Source organism: Falco rusticolus, chromosome 1 (genome assembly GCF_015220075.1).
Source record: "Falco rusticolus isolate bFalRus1 chromosome 1, bFalRus1.pri, whole genome shotgun sequence".
In the NCBI taxonomy this organism is placed as follows: Eukaryota; Metazoa; Chordata; class Aves; order Falconiformes; family Falconidae; genus Falco; species Falco rusticolus.
In genome coordinates this window covers 22,688,665-22,715,237 of record NC_051187.1, presented here as the reverse complement: position 1 = coordinate 22,715,237, position 26,573 = coordinate 22,688,665, and the positions used below count along the sequence as shown (strand labels likewise).

Here is a 26,573-nt window from a genome sequence, read left to right as displayed (position 1 = left end):
CAGGTGGCCCTGGGCTGGCAGCACGGGCAGGGGAAGCCGGGAGGGTCGAGCTGGTGGCCACATCTGGGGGACCCCAGGCTCACCCCACGAGCTGGGGAGAAGGGTGGGGGTCTGTGGCAGTCTGCAGCCACGCTGAGCCCTGCCGACACGGAGGTACCCACTGGGCGCTGGTGCTGGCCACGATGGCTTGCACACGTTAGGTGGCTGCTCTGTGCTTGCGGTGGGAGCCAGGGCAACTGTCTCACCGGCCCTCGTTGCCAGCTCCTGCCCAGCACGATATGGGGAGCATGCACCCCAGCTCTGCCTGCTGCCGTGCCACTGCTCAGCAGCGGGGCTTCCGCACGCTCGGCTCTGCCTTCGTTAGCAACCCTGAGGAAAACGAGCCCACTTTTGAACTGGAGAGGACTGCAAGTGTGGGAATAGTGATGAATGAAGCTTTTTTGCATTACATGCTCATCCTCCAATTTTCTGAAGCCTGGACGCTTTCAGCATCAGCAGGCAGCTGCGGCCCCCACCCCACCCCAGGTTCGGCAGCTTGTCCAGGAGCTGTGCGGCTGGCCACACGCCTGCAAGCAGCTGCAAAATCCCCAGGGAAGCGCTGCCCAAGCCCTGCATCCTCCGCAGGGATGGCCGGGATGGCTGCTGTGCCCGGGGCACGATCCTGCTGGTGTCAGGATGTGTTCAGGGGAGGGGTGGGATTTGCTGAGCTGCAGCTGAGGATGGGGAGTGGGAGTCAGGGGCTTTTCCCTGCTGTGTGTTACTACACACGTGGGGTTTTCTGCTGCTGTGTTTGTTTGTTCCTCCTCCTTTGAAAGGAGGTGATGCTCCCCAGTGCGAGGAGAGTCTGGGAAGAAGGAAGATGGGAAGCTCAGCCGGTGGCTGGAGCACTCTCCGCTCCCCTTCGCTTTGCTGTGTGATCCCAGGCACGTTCTTCACCGTGGTCCTTTCTGCTCATCTGTGGAGCAACTATAATTCATCCCAGCCTCAGACTTAATTTCATGAATATTTATAGAGCCAATTTGATCCTCGGCTAAGAATCTCCATTAACAAGTGAGCCAGGTCATAAGCTAATATCAATCAGTGCATTTCAATTAAATGAGGAGGACCGAGGGGCTGGACTCATGTCTGCTAACCCCTGAAGCTCAGTGTCCCCCCTCTGGGGACTGCCTGCAGGGTGGCTCTGCACTGCTCTGCAACAATTTGTGGTGCTTTTGAGTTTTGCTTCAGCCCTGTGCTTTTGTTGCACGTCGAGGGGGAGGGGAAAGCTCGCTTAGGTGTCCAGGAGAGAAACCCCTCCATCCTCCCAGGGCTGGTGGCACTGAAATGCTTATGCTGCTGTAGCCTGGCCTTGGGGCGGGGGGGATATGACATGCTTGACCTTGGGTTTGCCCCCATCCCTGTGCAGCACCCAGCGCCTTTGCTGATGCTTTTCCCAGCACGTGGGTCTCGCCCAGCTCTGCGCGGGGACGGCTGGTGACAGGCATGTATCTCCCCATCCCCTCCCAGCAATATCCAGGGGATCACACGCGGCAAAAGCCACCCCTGGTATTTCCACCTTCTCAAACATCAAACCACAGCCCGGTGTGTCTTCAGGCTCCCTGCTCCACCCTCTGCCTGCCCCCTGCCAGTGTGCCCGGGGCTGGGCAGCATCCTCGGGGCAGGGGGCAGCGGCTCTCCCTGCCTGCTCTCAGCCCAGCGCCGCTCCTTGTCCCTCAGCAAACAGATTTTTCAGATTTTCTTGGCTGCTCCTTGTTTTCCGCTCCCGAGCTGTAACAAGGGCTCCAAAATGTTCTTTCCATTGGGAACCAGCAGTGGAATAAACTGATCCTAATAAATGCCTGACAAATTATTTTTCCAGCAAGCAGATGACCGGCTGGGTTTATACAGCTCTAACCTGCAGTTACCTCTCCTGGAACCGGAATGATTTTTGATTTCCCCTGAAAACCACTGCTGCCGTTTTTGCCACTGAGTGAGAAGTAGCATCCAGCTTGCCTGGTGTGTTCAGGGCAGCTCCCTGACATAGCAAAGAGCTGATGATGAGGAAGCAAAGGCCACAGTTCGCAGTGTGGAAACAGCCACAGAAATGCAGTTGTTGCACTTTTCTGCTGCTTTTAAACGCTCCCTTGGGTGCCATAGGGCTCGCCGGAGCACAAAGCAGCATCGCAGGGAGGAGAAGGGACATGCTGCTGGTTCTGTAGCACCTCTGGATCCCCAGCAACTGGAAACCCCCGAGGGAACGGACATTAACTTAGATTTCTTTGCCCCTCTTCTGGTCCATCATCATCTTCAGCAGCAGCCTTTTGGCAGTCTCTGCTTTCAGGTCCAATGCTTTTTTGAGCTCCTCTGCAGCCCCCTTTATTCTGGGCCACTTCCGGAGTTGATTTGCCTCCTGTGCTATTTTATTTGCAGCTTATCCCTGCCCCGTTTCGTAAAGCACAGAAAGTGGACCCAGACGTTTATTGCCCAGCCTGGGCTTTAACTGGGCTCTTTCTCTCTCTTTTCCGAAAATTTTACATGGTATATATAGGAGAAGCTATGTATTATCTGAACGTGTCAGCTGGTGTAAGCATTTGGGGGTTGTTTTCTCCCGCAGCCTGAAGGACGAGCAGCCGGTGCAGTGCGGGCAGTACGACGGGCTGGTGGAGCTGGCCACTATCTGTGCGCTCTGCAACGACTCCTCGCTGGACTACAACGAGGTGCGGGGGGCACCAGGGGTGGGGTGGGGGACCGGCGATGCTCTTCCCTGTGTTTTGGGGCAAAGCCAACGGAGGTTTTTCCCTTGGGATCCACTTCCCTGGCTTAACTCATGCCAAGGTGATGCTCTGGGAGCCCTGGGATGGTGCAGTGGGTGACAGCATCCTTGGTCAGAGCAGCAGGTAGAGGACGTGCTCTAAAGCTTAAGCTCCTTTTTTTTTTATCTCTTTTGCTCTCTAGTCTAAAAAAGTCTATGAGAAGGTGGGGGAAGCCACCGAAACGGCCCTCACGTGCCTGGTGGAGAAGATGAACGTCTTCAACACTGACATCAGCAAACTCTCCAAGGTGGAGCGAGCCAATGCCTGCAATTCGGTGAGCTGGGGAATGGGAGGGAGAGGAGGGTTTGGGGACAGCTGTTACTTGAGCAATAACCACTCGCAGCTATCTAAGGGACGGATCTGCCGCAAGGATGCAATTTCCTGGCTTGCGGGGGGCTGGGCTGTTTTGGAGCAGGTAGCCCAGTGGCCCTGGGGGGCTGATGCAGAGCCCGTGGGACTGACCCAGATCTGTGTGGAGCTTCGGAGAGGGGGAGCCCTGTGGCTCAAACTAGCCCAGTCCTTGCTCAGTCAGCAGAGACCCCCTGGTGATGGCCAGAGACCCTCTGGTGATGGCCAGAGCCCCGCCTGCAGATGCGGAGGTTTGGAGTTTTGTTGCTCCGCAGCAAATCTCCGGGTGCCCGGTTTGCACTGAGCAGCCACCCTCGATAGCATGAGCCAAACCCTGTTCCCTAGGGATTACGCTTCGGAAACATCAGGGTTTGATGTGAAAACATCCCATGCTGGCTATTCCCCTGCTCCAGCTCTCCAGTGTCTCCCTGTCCTGCTGGTGAAAATAGGCTTTATTTCATCTCTGGGTTTACTTGGCTTTGGTATCATGCTGTTAGATCTTACGGTGTCTTTGCTGGCTCGAAGGAAGGGCTCTCTGTTCTGGTGTTTCTTCCCCAGATAGCTCTGAGCAGGTGACAATAAATCCCCAGACTCCTTTCTGATAAGGGAGATGGAATTTCCCAGCCATGTATCATCCTGGCAGCGGCTTCGTTCCACGTGCCCATCACTGCGCTGCCATCGGGGTCAGCTGCTGCTGCTTCTCTCCTTACTCTTGTGTTTGGGCAGGGACAAAAACCCCTTCCTGGGAGTTTTCTGGCAGTGTTTCTTTACTGCTTCTTAACTTGCTCCCGGTGGCTCTGTGCTTTGAAAATCTCCAGTGGGATTTTGGGGTTTCCACAGCGGCTGGCTGCTCCCAGGTGTCCTGACAGCATGCAGCGCCCAGTGGGGACAGCACCACTTTTGTGCCCCCAAAGCTGCCTGCCTGCGTGTGGCCGCTGCACCCTGCGCTGGGTTTGGCCTTCAGGAGCTGCTTGGTGTTCGCCTGGCACATCCACAGTCACTGCCCGCGTGGGCAAATCCCCTTTGCACATCTCTCCAGTTCCCCAGTGTCCGCTCGCAGTTTTGCTGCAGTAAGAGCATCCTTTTAACGTTGGATTTGCAAGGTTTTTACCCCGAAAGGAGTTGTGGCGTTTTTCCCTTTGTGCCCTTCGCTGATTTATTTAGATTTAAGTTGCTGTGAAAGTCCTGTGCAAAAAGCTGCTCGTGTCCCTGTCACGAGCAACCCCTGCCTGGCAACAAAAAATAGTCATCGAATACACGGTTGAGCCATGCAGAGCAAAGCTGGCGTCAGCGTCCCCCCTGCCCTCTCTCGTGAATATTTTGGGTCGGCCCCAGATGCCCGGCTGATGAAATGGCTTTTTGGGGACAAGACGTGTCCTCCCCAGAGCCAGGCTCAGCAGCCATGGTGCTGATGCGGATGTGGGAGTGGGGGTTGGTTTGAAGAGGACCGGCTGCTATCTTGCTGGGCATTTGGCTCCTTCAGTAATTAACTAATAGCAATAGTCGAGGCTGGTTTGTGGGGGGGGTTGGGGGTGCTGAGGTGCAGGAGCCTGTCTACGGGTGCTGCCTGTGCCTGTGGGTCCATGCACTGGGGCAGCCCCTGCTCTGTCTTCGCCCTGCAAACCTGCAGGTACCATTAGGGTAAACGATTGTTACTGCTTAGCTGGCAGTCCTCAGGGTAATTAGCATGTCCTGAAATGAGCCTAATTAGAGTCTCGGCTGCAGGGGTGGTTAATTTGATGGGAACCAATTCAGCCTCAGGTGATGCTGGTGCTGCCACTCCCAGTGACCCCTGTGGGTGCAGGATCAGGGTGAACCCCTCAGCTCTCATGAGTGGGATGCAGTTCCCCCTCCTGCAGTGCAGCTGGAGCCCGGTGTGGGGGAGTCTCCCCTGCCTCTCTGGCAAACGGGGCTTTAGCTTAGGCTACAGCAGCATTTTGGCATCTCATGTGGGGTCAATAAAATGACGGAGCATTGCTGAGCAGCAATGATGTAGTTGGAGGGGTAAAATTTCTCCCCACAAATTGCACTGGGAATGCTCCTTCTGCTTTTTGCACTGTCCTATCCCTCCTGGCTCCTGGGGTTGTCTTTCTCCTCCCATCACTGGTGCCGTGCCGGCTCAGCAGGGTTGTTAGCCAAGGCAGAGAGCCCCAGCTGCTGTGTCCCTGTCGTGTCCCAGCTCAGACCTGTGCTGTCCCCGCAGGTGATCAAGCAGCTGATGAAGAAGGAGTGCACCCTGGAGTTCTCCCGCGACCGCAAGTCCATGTCGGTATACTGCACGCCCACCAGCCCTGGCCACAACTCTACCGGCAGTAAGATGTTCGTCAAGGTAGGGGAGAAGGTCCTCAGCACCCTGCAGGACCCTCCTTCCCCTTGCACACCCCAGCAGGATTTGGCCCTTAGCGCAGCGGGCAGTGATGCTTTGCAGTTTGTCTCCTCCCTTAGCGGTGCAGGGGTCCAGGAGCCAGCAGGTAGACCGCTGTGGTCAGGGAGGAGGTGAGTCTGCAGTAGTGATAGGGGAAAAAAAAAAGGAGGTGAAATGGTTTAGAGGGAGGAAAAGGCACTGAGTGTGCTGGTGCTGGGGCCAGGCGAGAGTTACCTCTGTGCAAAACTTGGCCACTTGCCTTTACTAAAAAGGCTGGGACCCTCCAGCAATGCCCAAAGGGCGATGCCCAGCTTTCCACTGTAACCAGAAATAAAATCGTGTTTTAAAGGGCATTTTCTTCCCAGGAGAAGAGATGTGGCAGGAGTTTCCCCCAGCTGAATCTGTGTGTATTGTTGTTCCCACCGCGTGGGTGAACTCTGTCCTGCAGGTCAGGTCAGGACCTGCCGGGCCCACCGCATCTGTGGCTCTGGCTGTCCTGGGCGAGCTTTTTAAGAAGAGTAATAGAAGGATTGCAAGTTTTACATTAAAAAGCGCAGTGGATGTCCTTTGTAAGGTCAGCAGGGATGGGGTGAGATGCTGTGATGCTAAAGGACATGTTTTCCTGAATCACAGAGGCAGCACAAGTATCCGCTGAGCATCCCGCAGGGAGCCTGTGTTTTCAGCAGAGATTTCCAGCCCTAATTCCCTCCAGGGCTGAGAGGGGATCTGTGCTGTGGGAGTATCTCGGGCAGGCGCGTAGGTTTTGTAGGAGTCAGGTGGATCCCCCGCAGAGCAGATCCTGCTGTCTGGTGACCAGACGTGGGTTTGCCGGCCGTGGTCCTGTGCACTCGGTCGGAGGCTGCCATCTAGCGCGCTGAGCCGCCCTGCCGGGATGTGCGGGCTGGAGATTTGGGGAGTTTTCCTTCTCCTTTGCCCAAACTTGGTGCGTTCCCTCCCTCTGGCACTTCCTTCGGTGCTGGCAAGAGATGCTCAGCCTCCAGGTTCATTCCAGCCCCTAAACCTGCCGCTACTCCCCAGGGCGCACCGGAAAGCGTGATCGAGCGCTGCACCCACGTCCGTGTGGGCACTGCCAAGGTCCCGCTGACGGCCCCGGTGCGGGAGAAGATCCTGAGCAGGATCCGGGACTGGGGCATGGGCATCGACACGCTGCGCTGCCTGGCCCTGGCCACCCACGACACGCCTGTCCGCAGGGAGACCATGCAGCTGCATGACTCCGCTGCCTTCATCCACTACGAGGTACAGCGCCAGGGGCTTTCTCCAGGAGCTTTTTTCCTTATTCCGAAAGTTTTCCTGCCCACTCCCAGCTGCCCCAGTGGTATTTTCTCTCTGGTTTCCCTGTGGGGTAGCAGGCAGCACGATGGCTCAGCTCTTGCTCTGCAACCCCTGGTGCAAAGCTGTATGGTCCCAAGGCCGACAACCCTGTCCCACCGAGCATCTGTCCCCGTGGGGTGCCTGCTGAGACCACCGCCTGGGGACCACCAAGAGGGCTGGGGAGGAGAGGAGCGAAGCAAAAAGATGTGAGGAGCAGCAGAGGGACGGGAGCATCCCATTGCATTGGGGCTATAGGGTGCACCCATGGGGCTCTTGGTAGGAACCCCCCTGCAAGTTTCCTGCCAGGGAAATTCCCGTGCCCAGGGTGGTGTCATGGTGGGAAGTGGCTGCATCCCCAGGGATTAATATGGGTCTGGGGTTGTTGTTGTGTGTGTCCCCAGAACAACCTGACCTTCGTGGGCTGTGTGGGGATGCTGGACCCTCCCCGCAAAGAGGTCACCTCCTCCATCGAGATGTGCCGCAAGGCTGGCATCCGTGTCATCATGATCACCGGCGACAACAAGGGCACGGCGGTGGCCATCTGCCGCAGGATCAGCATCTTCTCAGAGACCGAGGACGTGACTGGCAAAGCCTACACGGGCCGGGAGTTTGATGAGCTGCCCCCTGAGGCGCAGCGGCAGGCGTGCCGTGACGCACGATGCTTCGCCCGCGTGGAGCCGGCGCACAAGTCCCGCATTGTTGAATACCTCCAGTCCTTCCACGAAATCACTGCCATGGTGAGTCCCCTGGGGACACCCCACCACCCCCTGGGCCCCTCCTCTCCACCTGGTCCTGGCCCTCTCACCCTGTTAATCACGGCTTTGTGCAGACGGGTGACGGCGTGAACGATGCCCCGGCCCTGAAGAAAGCAGAGATCGGCATCGCCATGGGCTCAGGCACGGCCGTCGCCAAGTCGGCCGCCGAGATGGTGCTCTCCGACGACAACTTCTCCACCATCGTGTCGGCTGTCGAGGAGGGCAGGGCCATTTACAACAACATGAAGCAGTTCATCCGCTATCTCATCTCCTCCAACGTCGGGGAGGTCGTTTGGTGAGAGCCCCCCCGTGCCGAGCGCCACGCTGTGGGGAGCAGTGGTGGGGACACCTCCCCTGGGGCAGGTGACCTGCAGCGCTGTCTGTGTCCCCTACCCCTGGCAGCATGCGGAGCCCAGAATTGTAACCGTGGGTACCAAACGATGCCGTGTCCTGTTCCCCAAGGGCAGGGGGATTTTTCTTTTGTAGTTTCACAGTCATGCCACCCCCCAGGAACTGTTCTGTTACCCATTGCCTGTTTAAGCCCATGCCAGCGTGTAAGACAGGTGCAGATATTTGTGCACAGGCTGTCATCACCGGGTTGATGCACTCTGCATCAGGTCCTGGGTGGCCCTCCCTGTCCCATCCCTCCCCGTAAATCAGCGCCGTCCTCACCACAGCCTTGGGATCCCTTGGGCGTCCTTTCCCTGGCGTTTCAGCAGGGCTGTTTGTGCCGGGAACAGGAATGCACGTGGCAGTGGTTGGGTTTTGACTGCAAAGCAGATTTGAATAGCAACAGGAACATATTTTAGGTGCAAAATTCAGTCCTGGACTTCAGGTTCCTGACTCAGGGGCTGTGGGTTCATCTGCAGGACTTTGGGTGAATGTTCAGTTTGGGTATTTGGACCCAGGGTGCCTGTCTGCTCTCCCCTTGCACATCACAGCTGCTTCCTCTGGCTACCTGGAGCTCGTCTAATTTAGCATCTCTTTTATTTTTCCCCCGCAGCATCTTCCTGACCGCCATCCTGGGCTTGCCCGAGGCCCTCATTCCTGTGCAGCTGCTGTGGGTGAACCTGGTGACGGACGGGCTACCGGCCACCGCGCTGGGCTTCAATCCCCCCGACCTGGACATCATGGACAAGCTGCCCCGCAACCCCAAGGAGCCCCTCATCAGTGGCTGGCTCTTCTTCCGCTACCTGGCCGTCGGAGGTGAGCCCCCATGGGTGCCAGTGGGCAGGGGGCGAGGAGGGGCACGGGGTGCCATGGGGTGGGGGGCCTTTGCTGGGTGCTGGGGGTAAGGGTGTTTCTCTCGGCCGCAGTGTACGTGGGCCTGGCCACGGTGGGCGCAGCGACCTGGTGGTTCCTGTACGACGCTGAGGGACCGCAGGTCTCCTTCCATCAGCTGGTGAGTTGGAAGGGGAACGGGTGGATGTGTTGAGCGGGTGGGTGAGGGCGTGGATGCAGGCATTGGGGTCTTTCCTCTGCCTGCCTTCTGTGGTTGTTGTGGTGTTCCCGCATTCCTGGTGGAGAAGAGGGTAACTTAAAATAAAAGCTAATTTTCTCCCTCAGGCTCATGTGTCCAGCCTTGGTTCTGCTAGTGGGGAAAACGATTCAAAGAAGCTGAAAGTAGCTCCTTTACCTGATCCCACATTGAAAGGCGTTGATTTTTACATTACCGTAGGTCTGAACGAGGTGGTAGGAAAGCAGGTGCCCCGATGTCACGTGCAATGGAAGATGTATTTTTGATGGAGATGTGTGTCTGCTCAAACACCTTACTAACTGCACGTGAAAACCTCTGAGCCACTATCCAGCCATAGCCCTGAAGCCCCAACCCCAGCAGAAGCTGGGTCACCTTCATTTTATCAGTTGCTCTGAACTGTGGGATATTTAACAGCAGCCCTAATAATCAAGGTTCATCATGTGCGCCCCAACCACTCGACCTCTTCCTCCTCTTTCCCACCTTTCCTACGCTGCTGCTCTGCCATGTATTTACCAACGCTTTCCTGTGCCGACAGCGGAACTTCATGAGGTGCACTGAGGACAACCCCATCTTTGAAGGAATCAACTGTGAGATCTTTGAGTCCCGATACCCGACCACGATGGCTCTGTCTGTGCTGGTGACGATCGAAATGTGCAATGCGCTGAACAGGTAGGGTGGCCGCAGGGCTCTTCGGAATGCTCGGTGCGCGACCAGTTCTGTGTAGGGTCTCTTTGAGCATCTGGTGGTGGGCTGAGGGCTTTGCTTGGACTCAGCAGAGCCCTTTGAAGCCTTCTCGACAGGGGACCACTGGGTTTTGCCATAAATAAACTCCTCCAAGCCAGCATGTTGCTGTCGATAGTGGTGGAGGAAGGACTGGATCTGCACCTGCTGATGGTTTGGCCCTGTTAATGACCCGTCCTGATCCATGCATGGCTGGTTGCATTGGATGGTGTCCAGATCCAATTTTCAGCAAAGCCTGAAGCTGAACAAGCCTGGAAGGGAAGGGCTGTAGTGTACGGCCCTGCACCTTGGAGAGAAGTGGGGACCCCCAGCTTGGGTAGGCATGGGGAGCAGGAGGTAATGGGGCTAACACAGTCCCCTCACTTTTGCAGTGTCTCTGAGAACCAGTCGCTGCTGCGGATGCCACCATGGCTGAACATCTGGCTGCTGGGGGCCATCGTCATGTCCATGGCTCTGCACTTCCTCATCCTCTACGTCAAACCCATGCCTGTGAGTGCCCTCTGCCACCTTCGGGTGCAGCCCAGGGGGCTCCGTCTTTGGGTGAGGGCATCCCTGGGGCAATCTTTGAGCCTGGAAGCTTCTGGGGTGTTTGTCCCCAGCATGTGTCCTCAGGAGCAAGTCCTGTGACTTGAACCAACGTGGGGCTTTGGGAGTCCTCCTGCCCCAGTGAGCCCTTACCTAAGTCAGAAGCTCTCCTTACAGGTGATGCAAAGAGGTGCATCTCCAGAAGGTGGGTCACCCACTTTGGAGGCATCACCTCCTTTTGCAGTCCAAGGCTGGTGATGCCTCGGGTGATGCCTAAGGGTGCTTAAGATGAAGCGTGTCACTGTGCCCAGGAGGTTACATTGTCCCTTGTCCCCTGCTAAGCGCCTGTGAGCACATGAACATACAGTCCCAGCTTGTGCCTCACTTTCCCCATCTGCAGGAGAGGTGAAAGACATAATTTTTGACTCATGTTGGCCAAGAGCCACCTTGGGATCATGACAGGCCTTGAAGAAATCCTGCTCTTCGGGCTGTCTGGATCCTTCCTCCTTGTACCTGGGATGGCCCCCTTTCAAGCTGTGCCATACAACAAGCTGAAACAACCGAAATAATAATAATCTCATCTACCTTCCTTACTGACATGTCCAATCCTTTGCACCTTGCAGCTCATCTTCCAGGTGACCCCCCTGAGCTGGCCGCAGTGGGTGGTTGTGATGAAGATCTCCCTGCCCGTTATCCTGCTGGACGAAGGACTCAAGTACCTTTCCCGCAACCACCTGGATGGTGAGCACGGTCTGCACCACGCTGGGTTGTGTTTGCTCCGTGGTGCTTTGCATGGGGCTCATGGTGGCTTCACGGACACCTCGCTCACCTCCTCTGCTCAGGTGGTGCCTGCACCTGCCTGTTCCTCCACCTTTGCTGTGAAAAAGGGGCTTTTTTTCTCCTACCCCCTTCCTCCCCGGGTGCCATGCCTGCCAGAGCAATTGGTACTTACATCTGCTGGAAACACTCCCTTAGGAGCTGGAGCGCCAGATAAACCTGCCACGTGTGTTTATCCAGCTCCTCTCGAACCTCTGGGAACTGGATCCCTTCTCTTATCAAGCAGAACGAATCAAACACTGTTTCTAACCAGAATCCGTCCTTTTTTTTTTGTCCCCCCATCTGTGTCCATCCTTATCTTGTGTTTTCTACCTCTACAGTAAGATCAGCTGAGAGCTGAACACCTTATAAACAGGTTTTAATGGGGTTGCCCTTGGCCAGCACCCTTCAGGATCTGGCCCACGGCACACACAGAGGAGAAGCAGCTCCCGTGACACCGGGGCAGCGGTTCCCCTCTGCTCCTGGGCTCGGCGCTGTAAATCACGGCGTGTATTTAGGCAGCCCTCCTAAGAGGTGATATCATCTTCTCTTTCATTTCTTGCAAAAGATGGTGCTGCGGGTGACATCTCGGTGCCGAGTTAAGCGGGCAGGTTTTCCCCGCAGTGGCCGCGGGGTGAGAGCTGCCGAGCGGTGCTGTGCCTGCCACAGGGCTGGCCCCTCGCCGGGAAAACAGGGTTTATTTTTTTAGGGCGTGCTTGCCCCGACAGCGGTAGCAGGGAGAAGAAGGGCAGGAGAGATGCCGTCGCTGCCTGGGGAAGATGTAGTGGCTCTCGGGGGCAAATGAATAAGCTGAGTGTGGGGGCTGGGTGTCCTTCCACCGCATCACGTTGCTCAAACCATTTTTTTTTAGGCAACTGGCACCACAGCAACCCCCTTCTTTTCCCTTCAGCAATGACCCAGGAAAATGGTGCAAAGCCGCTCTTGCTTTTCAGGGCTGAAGGCAGCCCATCCAGCCCTGGCAGGAGGGGGGAATTGGGGCGTTGTAACAGCTCTGGTTGGTTTCTCAAGGAGCAGAACCATGCAAAAAGCTGGAAATACAGGGTGGGAAATTATCGCAAGCAGGAAACGATCGCCAACTGGCTGCCCTCCCCATCAACGGGTCCCAGCACGCTGGGGGTGCTCACGTCTGCTTTCCTTTCTGTGGCGAGCTGATGCTTAACCACAGCGATTGCTCAGAGGATCCTCTGCTGAGAAACGGAGGCGCAGGGGCTGCTGTTTTTACAGACCAGAGAGAAGCTGTTCCCATCTTATTTTTATTTAATTGTTGCATCTCTCAGCAGGCCGATGGGTGCTTTGCATCACCCAGGTCTGCCTTATCATATGATTACAAGCCTGTAGCAACAGTTTTATGGTGTGGCACTGGGCTAGGGTGTAGGAGAGCTGGTTAATTCCTGGCTGTTGCCATCCCATGCATGCCCTTGGTCTCGACTTCGCCATCTGCGATCTGGGGATGAGTCTGGTTTTCTCCCACACTTTGCATTTCTCTATAAAAAATCAGCGCTGTTGGAGGAAGGGCTTTGCTTTGGCTCTGCCAGCGCAGCTGCAAGCACAGCAGGGTTTCTGGCAGGTGTACGGTCCTTCCGAGTCCCATCATACCAGCTTGGAGTGTTTCCTCCTCCCATGCCATGCTCCCAGCGTACCAGGTCCTCTGAGCTGCCCGCATCCTCACGGTCACGATGCTGCTGATGCTCATGGGTCACTCTGTGTCTCATCCAGCAAGGGTTTCCCATGCAGCTGTTTAGTCACGACATGCTTAAATCATCACATTTGAAAGAAATCATTGAAATCCTGCGTCTTCCTAATTCCTCTGGGCTTTGAAAAGCATACAAAAAAACCTCAAAAAACCACTTGTAGATGTGGTATTGTGATTTATTTTTTTTTTTTTTACCAGGCATTCTCAGAACAGTAAGACACACATGGAGCGGGGAGCACCAGTTGAAAACCTGCAGGACTCCAGAGCAAGGGTTGGCTTTCTTACACGTCTCATCCCCAAATACCATACACCCGTGTGTCCTCCAAAGTCTTGCTCGTGTGTGGTGGGGACCTGCTTGGAACGTGTCTGGGTGAACATGGCTTGGAAAACCAGCTGATAATAGAGCCCAAGGACCCCGTACCCACACAGGATCTCTTTCCCCATGCTGGCCTCTGTGTTTTGCTTCAAAATAAGGTCTAAGAAGCCTGTGAAGCAGCTGTTTACGTGGCGGTTTTGGCCAGGCGATGCTTGGGGCTGGTCTCCACTGTGGGACCTTCTCAGGGATGGCCAAGGGTGTTCAGTTGAGGGATGTAATGTACAGCTGTGAGTTCTGCCGAGTCAGGTTTTGCATGAAAAAGTTTCTCCTTTGATCAGATTTAGATAAGTCGTGTTTCCATTATGCTGGGTTTTCCTTGTCCTTGAAATGGCAGAAAGCTGAGACTCCAGTTTTCACTGTGGTCTTGGTGCTTTACATTCCTCTGCCCGTCAACCCGGTCACTTCCAGCCTCTCATCTTGCATGTTCTGCATGTATTGCTGTCTTCATCCACCTCTGGCCCCTCTGAGGCTTCTGCTGTCTCAGCTTTGGGAGGCAGTGGCAGTGTGAGCCAGCAGGCGAACGTGGACAGCTGAGCTAGGTGGCCTTGGTGTGACCTGCAGGCATTCTGGTCAGGAACGTGGAGATGTTTTCCAGAGCCCTCTCAGGGGTCTGTTGCACAGATACACCCTGGCAGGCGCACGAGGGCTGACCACCCTCAAGGACCTCTTGCCCTAGTATTTTTAATATTTGCCATGCTCTGTGCAGTGAAGTGTATTGTTCTTTCTGAGCCCCGTGGCGTGCAGGAGGAAGGTTTCTAGGCATCTGTGCCAAGAACTTGCAGGAGTCTCTTTGATGAGTGGTTCTCAAAAGATACCAAATCCAGACAGGACAGTGAGATAACCCTGGTGCTCATGTACCTTTGTGTGCCATCAGCCTGCTGCCATGGCCACCCTGCTCTCCTCCTGCCTTCCTGGGCCTCCTCGTCTTCACCACCTTGAAGCAAACCCATCATAGGTGTCACCACGTGTTGCCACCATGGTGTTTTCACTTGATTTTAGCCTGTTAAGCAGCAGGGGGGCTCAGGCTTCACCATTACCACCCATGCAGTGGTAAAAGCAGGGGTGAGTCAAAAAGCAGGTGCTTTCTGCAACACAGCACCACAGCTGCCCCGACAGCAGCAGCATCACTGAAAATCAGAAGTTTTGATGCACAAGAATTGTCTTGGCGTGCTTTGTGGCGGATAAGTGTTTGTGCAGCTATTTGTCCTTGAGCCCGGTAGGGATGGCAGCCCCTGGGCGGTTTTGCAGGGGCTGCAAGGTGGTGACTGCATCCACTGGGTACCTGTCCCCGGTGGGTCCAAGTCCTCTCCGTGGTGGGCAGCACAGCGCCCCGCAGCTGATGTGCAGGTCAGATTGCACCTTTGGGTGAGCATCTCCATTGCTGAGGGAGATAGAACTGCTTCTTTGCAAAGTCAACGTCCGCTTTATGCTTTAACTTCCCCCCAGAGGGGAGAGCAGCTGGCAGAGGTGACTGTGTGGTGACATGTCATACTCCCTGCTGGGGCTCCACATCCCTCAGAGACAGCCCAAAACCTGCAGGGACCAAAATCTCCGAGTCCCATCCCCAAAAAAACCTCCGGCATGTTGCAAAAAGCAGCTTCTCGCCCTCACCTCCCCCCTGTGTCTGCACCTGGGGGTGAGGGCAGCCCCCTAAACCCCCCCCAGGAGCACAGGGCAGCTGCAGCCCCCCGCTTTCCCTGCGGAGCGGCAGGCATCCCTCTCCCTGGCGCGGCAGAGCCGGAGCGAGCGCCCGCAGCCCTGGGCTGCCCTTGTAGGGTAATTTCTGCCGGGAGCTACCTTGGCTGGGCGCTGGCGTCGGGCGAGGAATGCGTCCCCACGGGCCAAGTCGTTCACTTCAGCTGTGGGATGCTCTGAAGGAGAGTGGTGCCGTTACCTTTCAGGGCCGGAATCTCTCCAGATGGGATTTTACGGCTCTGCTGCCTTGCTTTTTGTTTTTATTTCCCTCCCTTTCATTTGTGTGCATGTGCACCGTCCTTTAGAAATAGAAGAGCAGAGGGAAGCTCTCGGTGCTGCTACCCTGGCATTGCAAAGGGATGGGAGGAGGATTTTCCTTTCGGTTTTCTTCTGGGGTCCAGGGTCTCAGCTGAAGCTCAGGGTGCCCTGGTGCAATGTGGGGGGACATGCAATTTTCAGAGCTATGAGGCCTGCAGCGCGTCCCTTGGTGGAGGGAGTGATCTGGGCTGGTGGCTGGAGCCTGCATCCCTCCAGCATCACCTTTTACGGGAACTCATGAAGAGAAAAGTCAAAAGCAATAAGGAAAATCCTCCCAGAAAGCCTCGGCTGTCCTGGGGGGGAACAGATCTTGTAGGGGATGAGCTCGTGGTGCTCAGTTGTGGGTTTGCAAGAGTTGATGGGCTGTGACACCCCTAAGAAGGCTGGTGTGAGGCAGGATGCAGATGGATCACCATGGCCCCAGCACTCCTGCAGACAGGTCCCTGAATCCCCCCTGCTCCTGTCACCCCAGCGGGGAGCTGGACACGGGTGCATGGGGACCTGTGTCCTGTTAAAGCGGGCGCCGGACCCTCAGCTGCCTGTGGTCAGTGTGACTTGCTCTGTGCTGAGGGGGTTACTCTGAGGCCTGAGAGTAACGTTTTGAAGAGCGTCTTTAACTGTGGGTAGAGGCTCACTGTCGGTGCTGCGGCTGCGTCCCCTCATTGTCCCTGCCCACCGCCTGGCACGGTGGCCACGGGGTGAAGCACTGCTGTGGCTGTCAAATAACCACCGGTGTCACCCAGCAGGGACTGTTCAGCTCTCGGAGCTACTGAAGAGACGTTCCCGCAAGGTGGAGGAGGTGAATTTTGGTTAATGCACTGAAATTTAGTACAGAGTGGCCACCAGCATCCCTGCTTTGCCCAGAAGCCTGCGGTGCAGAGGTCATCCAGAGGGATGCTGCCATTGCAGCAATCAGTCTTATCTCAGGACGGGAGGGCTGGGCTTGCCAGCCAGCGCTGGAAAGAAATGTTGGCAGGAGTTGTGAAGAAGATTGTTTTTATTTCCTCCCCCTCTCTGTCCTCTGTTATTTATTAATTCTCCTGGAAGCTTGTTGGCCCCAGGGTTGGCAGCGGGTGTGGAGCCTCGCTGGTAACCCCAGGCAGGACCCCTATTTATCAAGAGCACAGTAACGGCAGTCCCCTGCGAGATGTGTTGGGTGACATGTGGTGCAGTGCTGAAAGATGGAGAAATATGGTTGAAAGATTCACGATAAGTGATTTTTCTAACTCTTCTCAGAAACTGCTGCCTTGTGGTTTGGGTTTTTTTGTTGTTGTTGCCTTTTTTTTTTTTTTTTTTTTTTTTTCATAAAAGAAAATAAACTGTTCTGGGCAGACTGAGCTGCCAGCAAGGTCTGTCCCAGCCCTGGGCTGAAGAGTAGCGGCTGCCTGGGCAGCCAGGGATGCTGCTGTCGACGGCTTGAAAATTGGGAATCGAGTTGGTGTGAGTCAAGCTCTGGCAGGGATTTCAAGGCTGTTCACACCAAGTTCAAGCTGAACACCGCAGCTTTCCTTCAGGCCATGTGTTGCCTGTTACCTCCACATCCAATTCCATCCGTTTTAGTAGGGTGGGAGGAGGGCGGCTCTGGGGCTGGGACAGCAGCTGCGATGGGTAGGTTGGTGCTTGCTGGTTGTTTTGGGGGTATATATAGATGTAAATTATAGAGTGTGTGTGTGTGTGTAAGTGGTGTCAGCCTAGGGAGCTGTAGCCATCTGTTGGTGGCAGCAGGGACAGGGCTTTGGGATGGGTGGTGGGATGCGGTGAGCTTCCTCCTCTGCACCACTGCCTTTCCCTGTGTGCTGCCTGGTTAGCAGCAATAACAAGGGATCCCTGCCTGCTCACCTTCCTGCTGTTCCGGCCTGCATGGCTCCAACTCACCCCTTTTCCTGCCTCCTGCAGGCTGAGCACACCGTGCCCTTCCTCCCCCGGGGACCGTCCTCCTCCTCCTCATGCAGCCTGAGCTGCCGTGGCTGCAGTCAAGCCAGCTCCGTGCAGATGGGATCCCAGGTTCCTTCTGGGATCAACCTCTCTTTATACCAAAACCAGGGAGCTGGTTTGCTTTTGAACGCTCACCAATATTTTTAATTCTCTCTCTTTTTTTTTTTTTTTTTTTTTTCCCTTCATTTCCAGGAGAAGAGGACAAGAAATGAATGACACAAAGGAAACGCTCTTAACTAAAGGATCCCCAACTTGTAACTCGGACTGAAGTCTTGCATGCGTGGCCATCGCTAGAAGCCAGCAGGACATGCATGTGTCCGACTCTCAGACAAATGCGGGTGAATCGTCGAAAAGAAAAATACCGATTTTGTTTTGTTTTGTAGCTTTCTTTTTCCTGTACATAAGAGTGCCATTACTGGACAGCTGGCGTAGGGTTTGGGGACGGAGCTGTGTGGACCTGGGTCGTCATAACGTGGTTCCTTGGGGATTTGTTCCTGCAAAATTTGAGACCCTCTTTCCAATTTTCACCCTGACTGGGTGAGCTCAGGCACGGCGCCCTTTGCGGGAGATCAAGGGCCGGGGAGGGGGGGGGAAGTCGGGATTTTAGGCAATCGCTGAGCGCGGGCAGGAGGCTGCATCCCCCGGCGGGGCGGGATGCGCGAGGGCAGCTCACAGGGCTGGGAAGGACTTGGCAGTGGGTGAGGGCCGGGCAGGGAGGCGAGGGAGCCGTGGGTTGGGGTTGCTGACCCTCGATGTCCGCAGTGTTGGTGGTGCATCGCCGCGGCTGCTGCGCTCTGCTCTGGTGGCCACGGGTGGTGTGGGTCTCGCCGGTGGGTGCTCGTATGTTGAGGTTGGGTGCGTGTGGTAGAAGGTGAAGCTCTCCCAGTTGATCACACTGCCCTGTTTGATCCCCGTGCTGTGGAAAGCCCCACACCTTCTCAGGCTCATCCGACACCAAAGCATGGCGTAGTCCTGCCTGTTCGCTGGCGCCTTGTTAGATCCCATCCGCGGTGGTGAAGCCAGAGCCCTCTTCCTCATGGGGGTTCCTCCCTCCTGGTCACTCTTTCCTCAGTTGATTTTTAACTATTACCTAGCAGGAGTAGAGCTTAAGCCCTTAGGAGCTTGTCTCTGAGGTCATGTCCTCTGCTTTGGAGAACACTGCTGTCCTTGAACATCCTTGACGCCGGTGATCTGCCTCTGGGGCAGGAATGAATGTCTGTACATAACGTAGTCCTCCGTGAGAGGTGTTGGTCGTGACATCCCTTTTTACAAGGCACCGACTTTATTTTGAATAGTCTTGGTGGGGTTTTCTGCAGCAGGGGTGACACAGGCTGCAGTGGGAGTTTATGGATCTGGAGTGGATTTTGGGATCCAATAAATGGATCGTTGTCCATTGAACTGCGCCAGCTGAGAGAAGCTGATCGCAGGTGATTTCTTCCCCGGCTCTCCAAATCCTGCCTTCTGTTTTCCTCGCGTTTCCCTATGACCCGTTCTGACGATATTTCGTTAGCCAGGCCCTACATCTTTCTTTTAAATTCCAGCAGCAGCACTAGAGCCAGGGTTTTGGACAGCGTTTTGCTCCTTGGCTGTTGGGTTTTTTTTCCTCTACTTTTTGCCCTGTGAAAGCTTCCAGTGCTTTTCTGTTTCTCTCTCACCTGGGCAAGAGCTACTCTTCCCCTGCATAGCAGGTGCCAAATATCATCCCTCCTTTCGTTTCTCCATCACCAGCATTGAAGATGAGCAGAGCCCCCAGACCAATGGGAATGTACAGAATTGTTATACTACTGAGCTGATTTAATTGTACATAAACCTTGCATGAAATGACGTTACTGTATTTAATATATAATGTATTCAAGGAATTTTAATATGGAGCTCTTAGGAAAAAAAAAGATCTTTATAGATACTCCGTGGTTAGAATATTGTTGCTGATTTTTTTTTTAATATTATTATACTTTGTCTTGAAGTAGTTTTTATTTTTCAGTTGTGTTATGTCTAATGGATTTAATTGGCAACCACTTCTTCTTTAAAGATTTTTCACCATGGATGAGACTCACCCTGGTGCAGAGGACCAGGGCATGACCCAGGTACTGCTTAAAGCCTCCAAGTAAGGCTTCAGTAAAACGAATGCTGTAGGTGTGTGATTTGCCCTTCCCCAAAAGGCTGGATTTCACCTTATTTTAGTACAGATCATCTCCAGCTCTCTGTGCAAGGAAAGAACCAGCAGGGATTTAATCCAGTACCGGCTTGGTGACTTCAGAGGACATTGCTTCTGTGTGTCCCTGAGGCTGAAAACCAGTTTGGGAAAGGCTGGACTGGATTCAGAGCATCCCAGCCCCATTCATAGGGTGCAGCAGAGCTTTTAGCTGCCTGATGGCATCTCCTTGGACATGGTGGCTTCGGTCTGTTGTGCTTGTGGGGACCTGCTTGGTCCATCCACTCCATTTTGCACCACCTGAGTTACCCTGGTTTCCCTGGGCTTAGTGTCTGGTGTAGGATTATTAATTTTACCCAGACACGCGTGTGTATGGATGAGTTTCTTGTGTAGAGGTCCCACTAATGAGTACTGAATGATGGATGGGAGTATCTGATGTAAGGAGACCCAAAAGGAAGAGCGAGCTTTGCTTCAGAGCAAAGATGACATCAAAAAATTTTAACTCTCTCTGAAATTCCTGCTGGTCATTTTTGTTTAGTCTCACTTGACAGCAGAGGGGTGGGGGTGGTTGTACCGGGCATCCTTCTGAACCCGCTGACAGAACGGCTATTTGAAGAGATAACGCTGAGTTTGTTAACTTAAGAGTTGCTAGAGATGCCAAGCTGCTGCTGTTCGGTCGCCGATGGAGCTGCCACGCTGCTGCAGGCCCAGGCAGCCTCAGTCTGTGCAGTCACTGTGTTGCAACTGTGCGTTACCAAACCCCAAGCCATCACGGGCAAGAAACCAGAGCTGTGTCCCAGCCAAAGGCTTGTTCTTCCCAGCAGCAGCAAATTGCATTTGCCTTGATATCGTAAACCTCTAGATCTACCTAGAAAACCGTGCAGGCACTAAGGCTACCTGGAGCCAGCATCCCCCTTGCTGGGACCATTTTGATGCATCCCCGTTTGCCCTTCGGAACGGTTAACCACATCTCTCTCTTTCCCTCCGTCCTTTAATTACTTGGAATACAGGTTTTCACTCCGTGCTTTTTGATTACAGAGGCTTGTAGTTCAAATATTTTAATGAAATAGAAGAATATCTGTAGATCTAATTATTTTTTTCCCTTATGCTTCAGTGAAGGGTGAGGATAAATGATGGTGTAGTTATTTATTGCATATATGCCACCAGCAGTGTGCTGGGCACTTTTAGAGGCTGGAGCATGTTCTTGTGCAAACTTGGAGATCCCAGAGCCGAGACCATTGCTTTGGGATTGGGTTTTGTGTCTTACCGAGGCACCCAACTCTTTGCAATACAAGGGAGATAGACACTGGGTGGCTCTTTTGCCCAAAAGTTTGTTAAAAAAAAACAGCCTAGGGGCAAAGCCTCTGGGATTGTTGCTTTTTTTGATAACAGAGGTTAGGAATTATTCCCTTTTTAGTTTAATTTCGATTGTGCTGCCTGGCATATTCAAAGGTTTTAAATGAAACAGAAGCAGCGATGCGAGATGGGCGGTGGAGGATGCACCAGGACGGCAGTGTGGGGTTGTTCCACGAGCACTTTATACTCCTCTCTCAGGGGCCAGGCACCGTGCTGGATTGCAGCCCAGGCAGGAGGTGAGGGTCCCGCGTCCCTGGAGCAAGAACCCAGGGGATCACCTTTGGGCAACAGCTGTGGAAAGGCTTTTGGGCTGTTTTGGGCTGTTGTGTCATTGTGGCCACTTGCTGGATGAATTCTTCCCCCTGCAGCGTGTGGTCCCGTCGGGAGGCACATTGGGAAAGGAAAAAGAGAGATGCTCTGCAGAGCGAAGTAGCACTGCCTCCTGTGTTTTCCTTCTGTCACGTGGCCACTGCACAGCTCAGGGTCAGGGTGAGGGTTTGGACTTCTGTGTTTGAGACTTTGGCACTGTGAAGATGTCATACGTGTGTTTCTGATGTTCTGCTCAGCCAAGGCTGGATGGTACCACCAGGTGCTGGAGGAGTCCGGAGTAGGAGGGACAGGCTTTATGGGAGAGGCTGTGGGACTTTATTCCTGTAAGAGCATTAAATCTGGGATTGAACCGGACTCTCTGCACACGGTGTGAATGCCAGATGTAGCCAGAGGAGCAATAGAAAAACTCAGCAGCAATTTCTGGTCCCTCTTGTACGTCAGGTTGAGAGTGCTGCTTCCCAGTTGGGGTTCTGCTCCACCAAAACTCATCAAATAGTTGCTGTGCAGGGGCTCACGCTAATGCTGTCCCTGTTGGTGGGAGATGTTCAGGAGGTCCAGTGACCTTGGTGCCATATTGCTCCTGAAATTCAAGCATGCAGGAGTCCCCAGTACCAACACTTAAGACTTATTGTGATTTTTGGTCCATGCCTGGCATGGCCATCACCTTGCATAAATGATGCCAGAGATTCAGTCGCCCCTGTTCAGTCCCACTTGGGCTGTTTTTTCCCCACTTCTGCTGTAGCAATTTCTGGCAGGGCTTGTCCCCAGTGGGCAGGCAGCCCACGAGTCCGGTTTTGGGGACAAAGGAGAAGGGCTTCACCCTGTGCAGAGCTTGCATGACACAGTTTGGGTTAGGGGTTGCAGGGCTGCAGCGGGGAAGGGGACACACGGGGTAAATTGTGCTCCCTGGACCTGTCCTCTTGGTGCCATTCAGCTTTCGGTATAAATGGGGCATTAAATGAGCCTAAATCTGTGTGCATTGGGGACGTGGGTACCTGGTGTCTGAGCTGGGTGGATGCGGATGCTCAGGACCAAGAGGAGGGCACCTGCTGAGCTGCCAGTGGTGTCTTCGGGCGCTTTGATCTGGCCATATGCTGATTATTTTTTTTATATATATGAGAAGCCTGAACAGCCAAATCTAGAAATCTCTTGAGTTTGTGCATCGTAGCAAAAGGTAAATCATATCGGGGGGGGGGGGGAGGGGGGCGGGGAGGGTGTTACTTGAGGGGTAGAATTGAAAGAAACAAGGTTTCCTATTTTATTATATGAGAGATATTTTTCCACTAAATGACCGCTTCCTAAATCACATCCTTTGACTGTAAATAGCCAGGTGTGCCGTGAAGATGTGGGAAGGCTCCTCATGGTCACATCCATATGACCCACTCTGTTCACACAATATTGGGCTGATTTGTTTTATACTTATGAAATTACAGAAATAAAAGTAATTTTACTGGATGATGCTGGGATTTTCTGTTGGTTTATTCATTTTTTCTTCATTTCTTTTTCCTTTCTTACCCTGTTTGCGGCTGATTTGGGGAACATTTGGGAGCCCCTGGAGCTGGATGGGAGTGCCTAAAGGAATTCTTCAGCCGTAAAAGGAGCTGTGCTCACCAGATCAGGATTTCTTGTGGGTTTTCAGAGCAGCCAAACTAGAAATGGAGCTGAGCTTGTCTCTGGCATGGGACGACAAAGGCAAAATGAAAGGAGTGGCATGATACGACTGTTGGGGAATTATTTTTTTTTAAAGTATCAGCTAATTCGCTCTCAGGGCACAAGAATACAAATAACAGTGCTAATTTTGACTGCATCCAGAATAGTTCTCACCTTATCTCTCTCAGCTGAGAGGAGGTTTAAATAAGCCTGGTAATGACCTTCACAAGACATAATTGCTAAATAAATAATAATTAAATAACTTGGCCTCCTCTGGAGGGTGGCGCAGGGCCTTGGGGCCATGAGTTTCCATCTCCGCATCGCCCAGAGCTCTGCCCATGGTCATGTTTTGAGCGGAAAATCCTGATGCAACTGCAGGTCATGTTTTGGAGCAAAGCTGGGTTCATGGCAACATCCACCCATGGTGCGTTTTCGCTGGGATTTGGCCCCACGTGCCCCTTCTCAATGCTACGAGCAGGAGAAGGATGTAACAGGGTAACCTCAAAACTTAGTAACCCAAAGGGGGTTACAAAGAGGGACATGGGACACCCAAGCAAACAAAGAATTTTGGAAAAGGCCATTGATTGGCCTCCTCTTTCCACATGCAGGCTTGGTCTGCAGTGTCAGTCCATGAGGGCCACTGTGGCCATGGCTGGAGGTAGCCCCCATACCCCGTCCTGAGGGTGCAGCACTGTCTTGGCACATAGCGGTGAAGGCAACCCGCACCTCAACCAGTTCCCCACCTGGTGGTGTACTGGTCCCTGGACCACTGGGGACCATCACCGCTGGGGCTATGCGTGTCTTTCAGAGGCATGATTCAGAAAACAGGTGTTACCCCCCTTCGCCTCCCCCCCAAAAAAACCCCGCCGAGGGTCCCTGTACCCCATGGCAAGTGTTCAGCTGTCCCATGGGATGTTCTGGCCACGTTCCCAGTGGCTGCAATGGGCATAGGGCTGCTGACACCCTTCGGGACCCCCAGCATCTTGGGTTTACGTGTTTGTTTTGGCATTGGCTAAACCACCACCAAGGTATTTTCAGGGAGACGTGTTGCCACAGCAACCGGGGATGGAAATGCTGCTTCTGTGGGGTGAGTACCACCGAAAACATCTGTCTGTACCGGGGCGTCGCAGCGCGGGACGGGCACGGAGTGGAGCCAGCCCTGCTGGGAAGGAGCGAAGAGAGGTCAAGGACAAGTTAAAATTGGAAAGAAAACTGAACATGCTGTTTCATAGGACCTTGCTTGCTCTCATCTGCCAATTTTTTTCCACCCCTCCTTCCCATCGCCAGCAGGGCAGCGTGAGTATCTCTTCCAGCTGGTGGGGGCAAGGGGGTCCGTGACAGCCAAAATTTCTGGGAAGAGCCACCAACTTTCAGGGGTTCTTGGCAACTCTGACCATAGCAGGTCTCCTTTACACCCGCCGTCATATTTTAAATCTCCTTGCCGCCATGTTATTCCTCCCCATCCCCAGATCTGCAGCGTGCTGCACATTTTTGTGCTGAAATTCAGAGCTCTGTGCTGGAAGCTGCCAAGCATGAGTCTGGATTGTGTAATGAGCTACTTCTATTATTTTTATAATTCTCTCCCCCCCCCCCCCCCCCCCCCGAGAAGTTTTTAGAAAAGCAATGTCTGAGCGCTTGGAGAGACCTGGTAGCTTTTACGCCTACCACAGCTTTGCTTTCCTGAGTGCAGGTGGGCTCGACCCCGCTGCAGAGGCTTTCAGACCACCCTCTTGGTGCCCCAGCAGCTCCTCCAGCCTCTGGGTCATTGTCCCAGCTTGAAGCAAAGATGCGCTCACATTTCCAAATGTCTCCCCTTAAACCACCATTTTTTGCATTTTTTCTCTCAACAGCCCCAAGCAGAGGTCAAGTTCATTTAATGGGTAGAGGGAAGGAGTTGCTTTTGCAGCCATGGATGGAGTCCTGTGCTAACCCTGTGCAGCGCTGCCAGGGATGCCCTTGGTGTCTGACCCAGCTGGAGCTGAAGGAGATGCTCACTAAGGCCAAGCCTGGTGCTGGGGACCAGGCAGTGCTGGCTGACCCAGGATTGCATTTGGGAAAGCTGGTCCTGGGGCTTTGCAAGCCTGGACACACAGAGGCATTAGGACCTCATGTCTCTGCTTCGGTTTTCTTCTCCCATGGGCAGCGCAGCTAGATGGGCTCATTTTCCTTATCTCTACCTGGTATCGTCCTGCTCCACCCTGCCTGGTCCCATGTTTGCATGCTGCTCAGGTCAAGCCCAGCTCAGTGCTTTCTGTGCCTGGGCAAACCCAGCCTCGATGCCCAGCACCTGCTACAGCCCTGCGCAAGCTGCCACCGCTCCCCCAGCAGCAGCCACAGTCTTTGCACCTCGTTCCCCCAGGGTCTCATGCTTGCTCTGCTTGAAAGCAGCATGCAAAAGTCAGAGGAGACAACTGAGAGCTTATCAACAGCATCATACAACTTTGGGTCTGCAGGAACACAAGATAAAAACACCCCCAGGGTCACAGCTGCTGTGCAAGTGTCTGTGCAGCAGGTCATGGGCACTTCTCTGGGCTACACCTTAAACAATACACTTCTAAACCCCTCTTTCCACTAATTCTTTTTTTTATTATTATTTTTATTTTTAGGCATTACAGTAATGTATTTATGATTGCAGCAGAGTATTGCAAACAGAAAGCAAGCCCTGACGTCACACTGGGACAGCCCAGCACCTGAGCCGCAGCAGAAGCCATCACAGCCCTGTGAACTCAGCATCTCCCAGCAGGCAACTGCCCTGTCTGGGCAGGTAATTTAACAATTTAACAACCCAGGTAGAGCACTTCCCCACGACAGCCACCTGGCAGAGATGGGGAGGTATGCTAGCAGCTCACGTGGGTTATCACTGGGAGAAGCAGCACCGCAGCTGGGGGGGAGCAGGATGCAGGTCCGGCAGGCGGCCAGGCACACTGGCCAGCTGGCACTGCTCGCACGCCCTCGTCGCTGTTGTGGGGCCAGGTAGATTAGCCCAAAGCTATTAAATTCCCTGTTATAAAGTCATTTAAAGAGTGGCAAACCCAGGGCTGGTGTAGGCATGGGAGAGGAGTGAGCGATGGTGGTGTGCAAGCCCACGAGGGTTTGGGCTCTGATTTTTTTTCAAACATTTGGGTGACATGGCTAAGGTGGTGCCCATGCTGGGTGCTGACAGCAGCCCAGGAGAAGACCCAGGCCCCTTGGGTGCTCCCATGCTGGGGTCCCCTGCTCCCCACATCACCCCGGATGCGTCCCTGAGGTCCGGCCCCACTCGCCAACTGCAACGTGGCTCCAAGAGATACTAAAATGGGAGATGCGTATTATCTCCCCATGGAAAGTATTTTAGCTAAATCCATGCTATAACCATTTTATTGACTCCAAGTACCAGAGAGAAGGTTGGAAGTGACTCTTTTACAAGTCATTTTGCTGTTAAATTTAGCTGTCCTATTTTCATTATCCCCATGGCTTTGGCAAGGGTGAGTAGCCTTCCCTAAAAGGCCTCGTTTCATACAGTAAGTTATTTGCTTCTCTCCTGACAGATATCTAAGCTTATAAGGTTTTTCTGCTCTGCTCAATAGCAGTATCAGCCTTCAATCTTATATGATTAGCATCAGCATTTCATATTTGCTTTTGGCTCCCCGTCTGACAGCTTTCCATGTTGCTGAGGACTGGGGCGTTGGGATGGTGTCACGTCACTTGTAACGTGGGATCATCTGATTTTGATTCCCAGGCTTCATGGTAAGAGCAAAAGATTTGGATAAATGGTTCATCCGCTTTTTTCCCCCATTTTCCCTATTGCCCAGCAAAGATAATTGATTTGTTCCACTCATTTCGTGGTTGTCAGGTCTGTAAAATATTGAGTCGAAAGGTCAACATGATGCCAAGCAATGGGCAATTGAATGTGAGAG

At 53.8% G+C, this 26,573-nt stretch overlaps 1 protein-coding gene across 2 annotated transcripts in view; it reads left to right on the top strand.

The window, feature by feature from the left end:
• The window catches only part of ATP2A3 (ATPase sarcoplasmic/endoplasmic reticulum Ca2+ transporting 3), a 53,872-nt gene extending 36,309 nt beyond the window's left edge, over window positions 1-17,563 (top strand). The window contains exons 10-22 of one of the 2 annotated variants that reach the window (XM_037375075.1): window positions 2,594-2,696; window positions 2,935-3,066; window positions 5,344-5,469; window positions 6,544-6,762; window positions 7,239-7,574; window positions 7,667-7,887; window positions 8,596-8,798; window positions 8,909-8,994; window positions 9,605-9,738; window positions 10,182-10,299; window positions 10,959-11,076; window positions 13,064-13,136; window positions 17,382-17,563. In XM_037375075.1, coding sequence (XP_037230972.1) covers window positions 2,594-2,696; window positions 2,935-3,066; window positions 5,344-5,469; window positions 6,544-6,762; window positions 7,239-7,574; window positions 7,667-7,887; window positions 8,596-8,798; window positions 8,909-8,994; window positions 9,605-9,738; window positions 10,182-10,299; window positions 10,959-11,076; window positions 13,064-13,136; window positions 17,382-17,457 — 1,945 coding nt within the window. In that variant the 3' untranslated portion in view covers window positions 17,458-17,563. The remainder of the gene's footprint in view (window positions 1-2,593; window positions 2,697-2,934; window positions 3,067-5,343; window positions 5,470-6,543; window positions 6,763-7,238; window positions 7,575-7,666; window positions 7,888-8,595; window positions 8,799-8,908; window positions 8,995-9,604; window positions 9,739-10,181; window positions 10,300-10,958; window positions 11,077-13,063; window positions 13,137-17,381) is intronic. The other variant, XM_037375076.1, reaches the window with a different exon arrangement.
• Window positions 17,564-26,573: the final 9,010 nt, after the last annotated feature.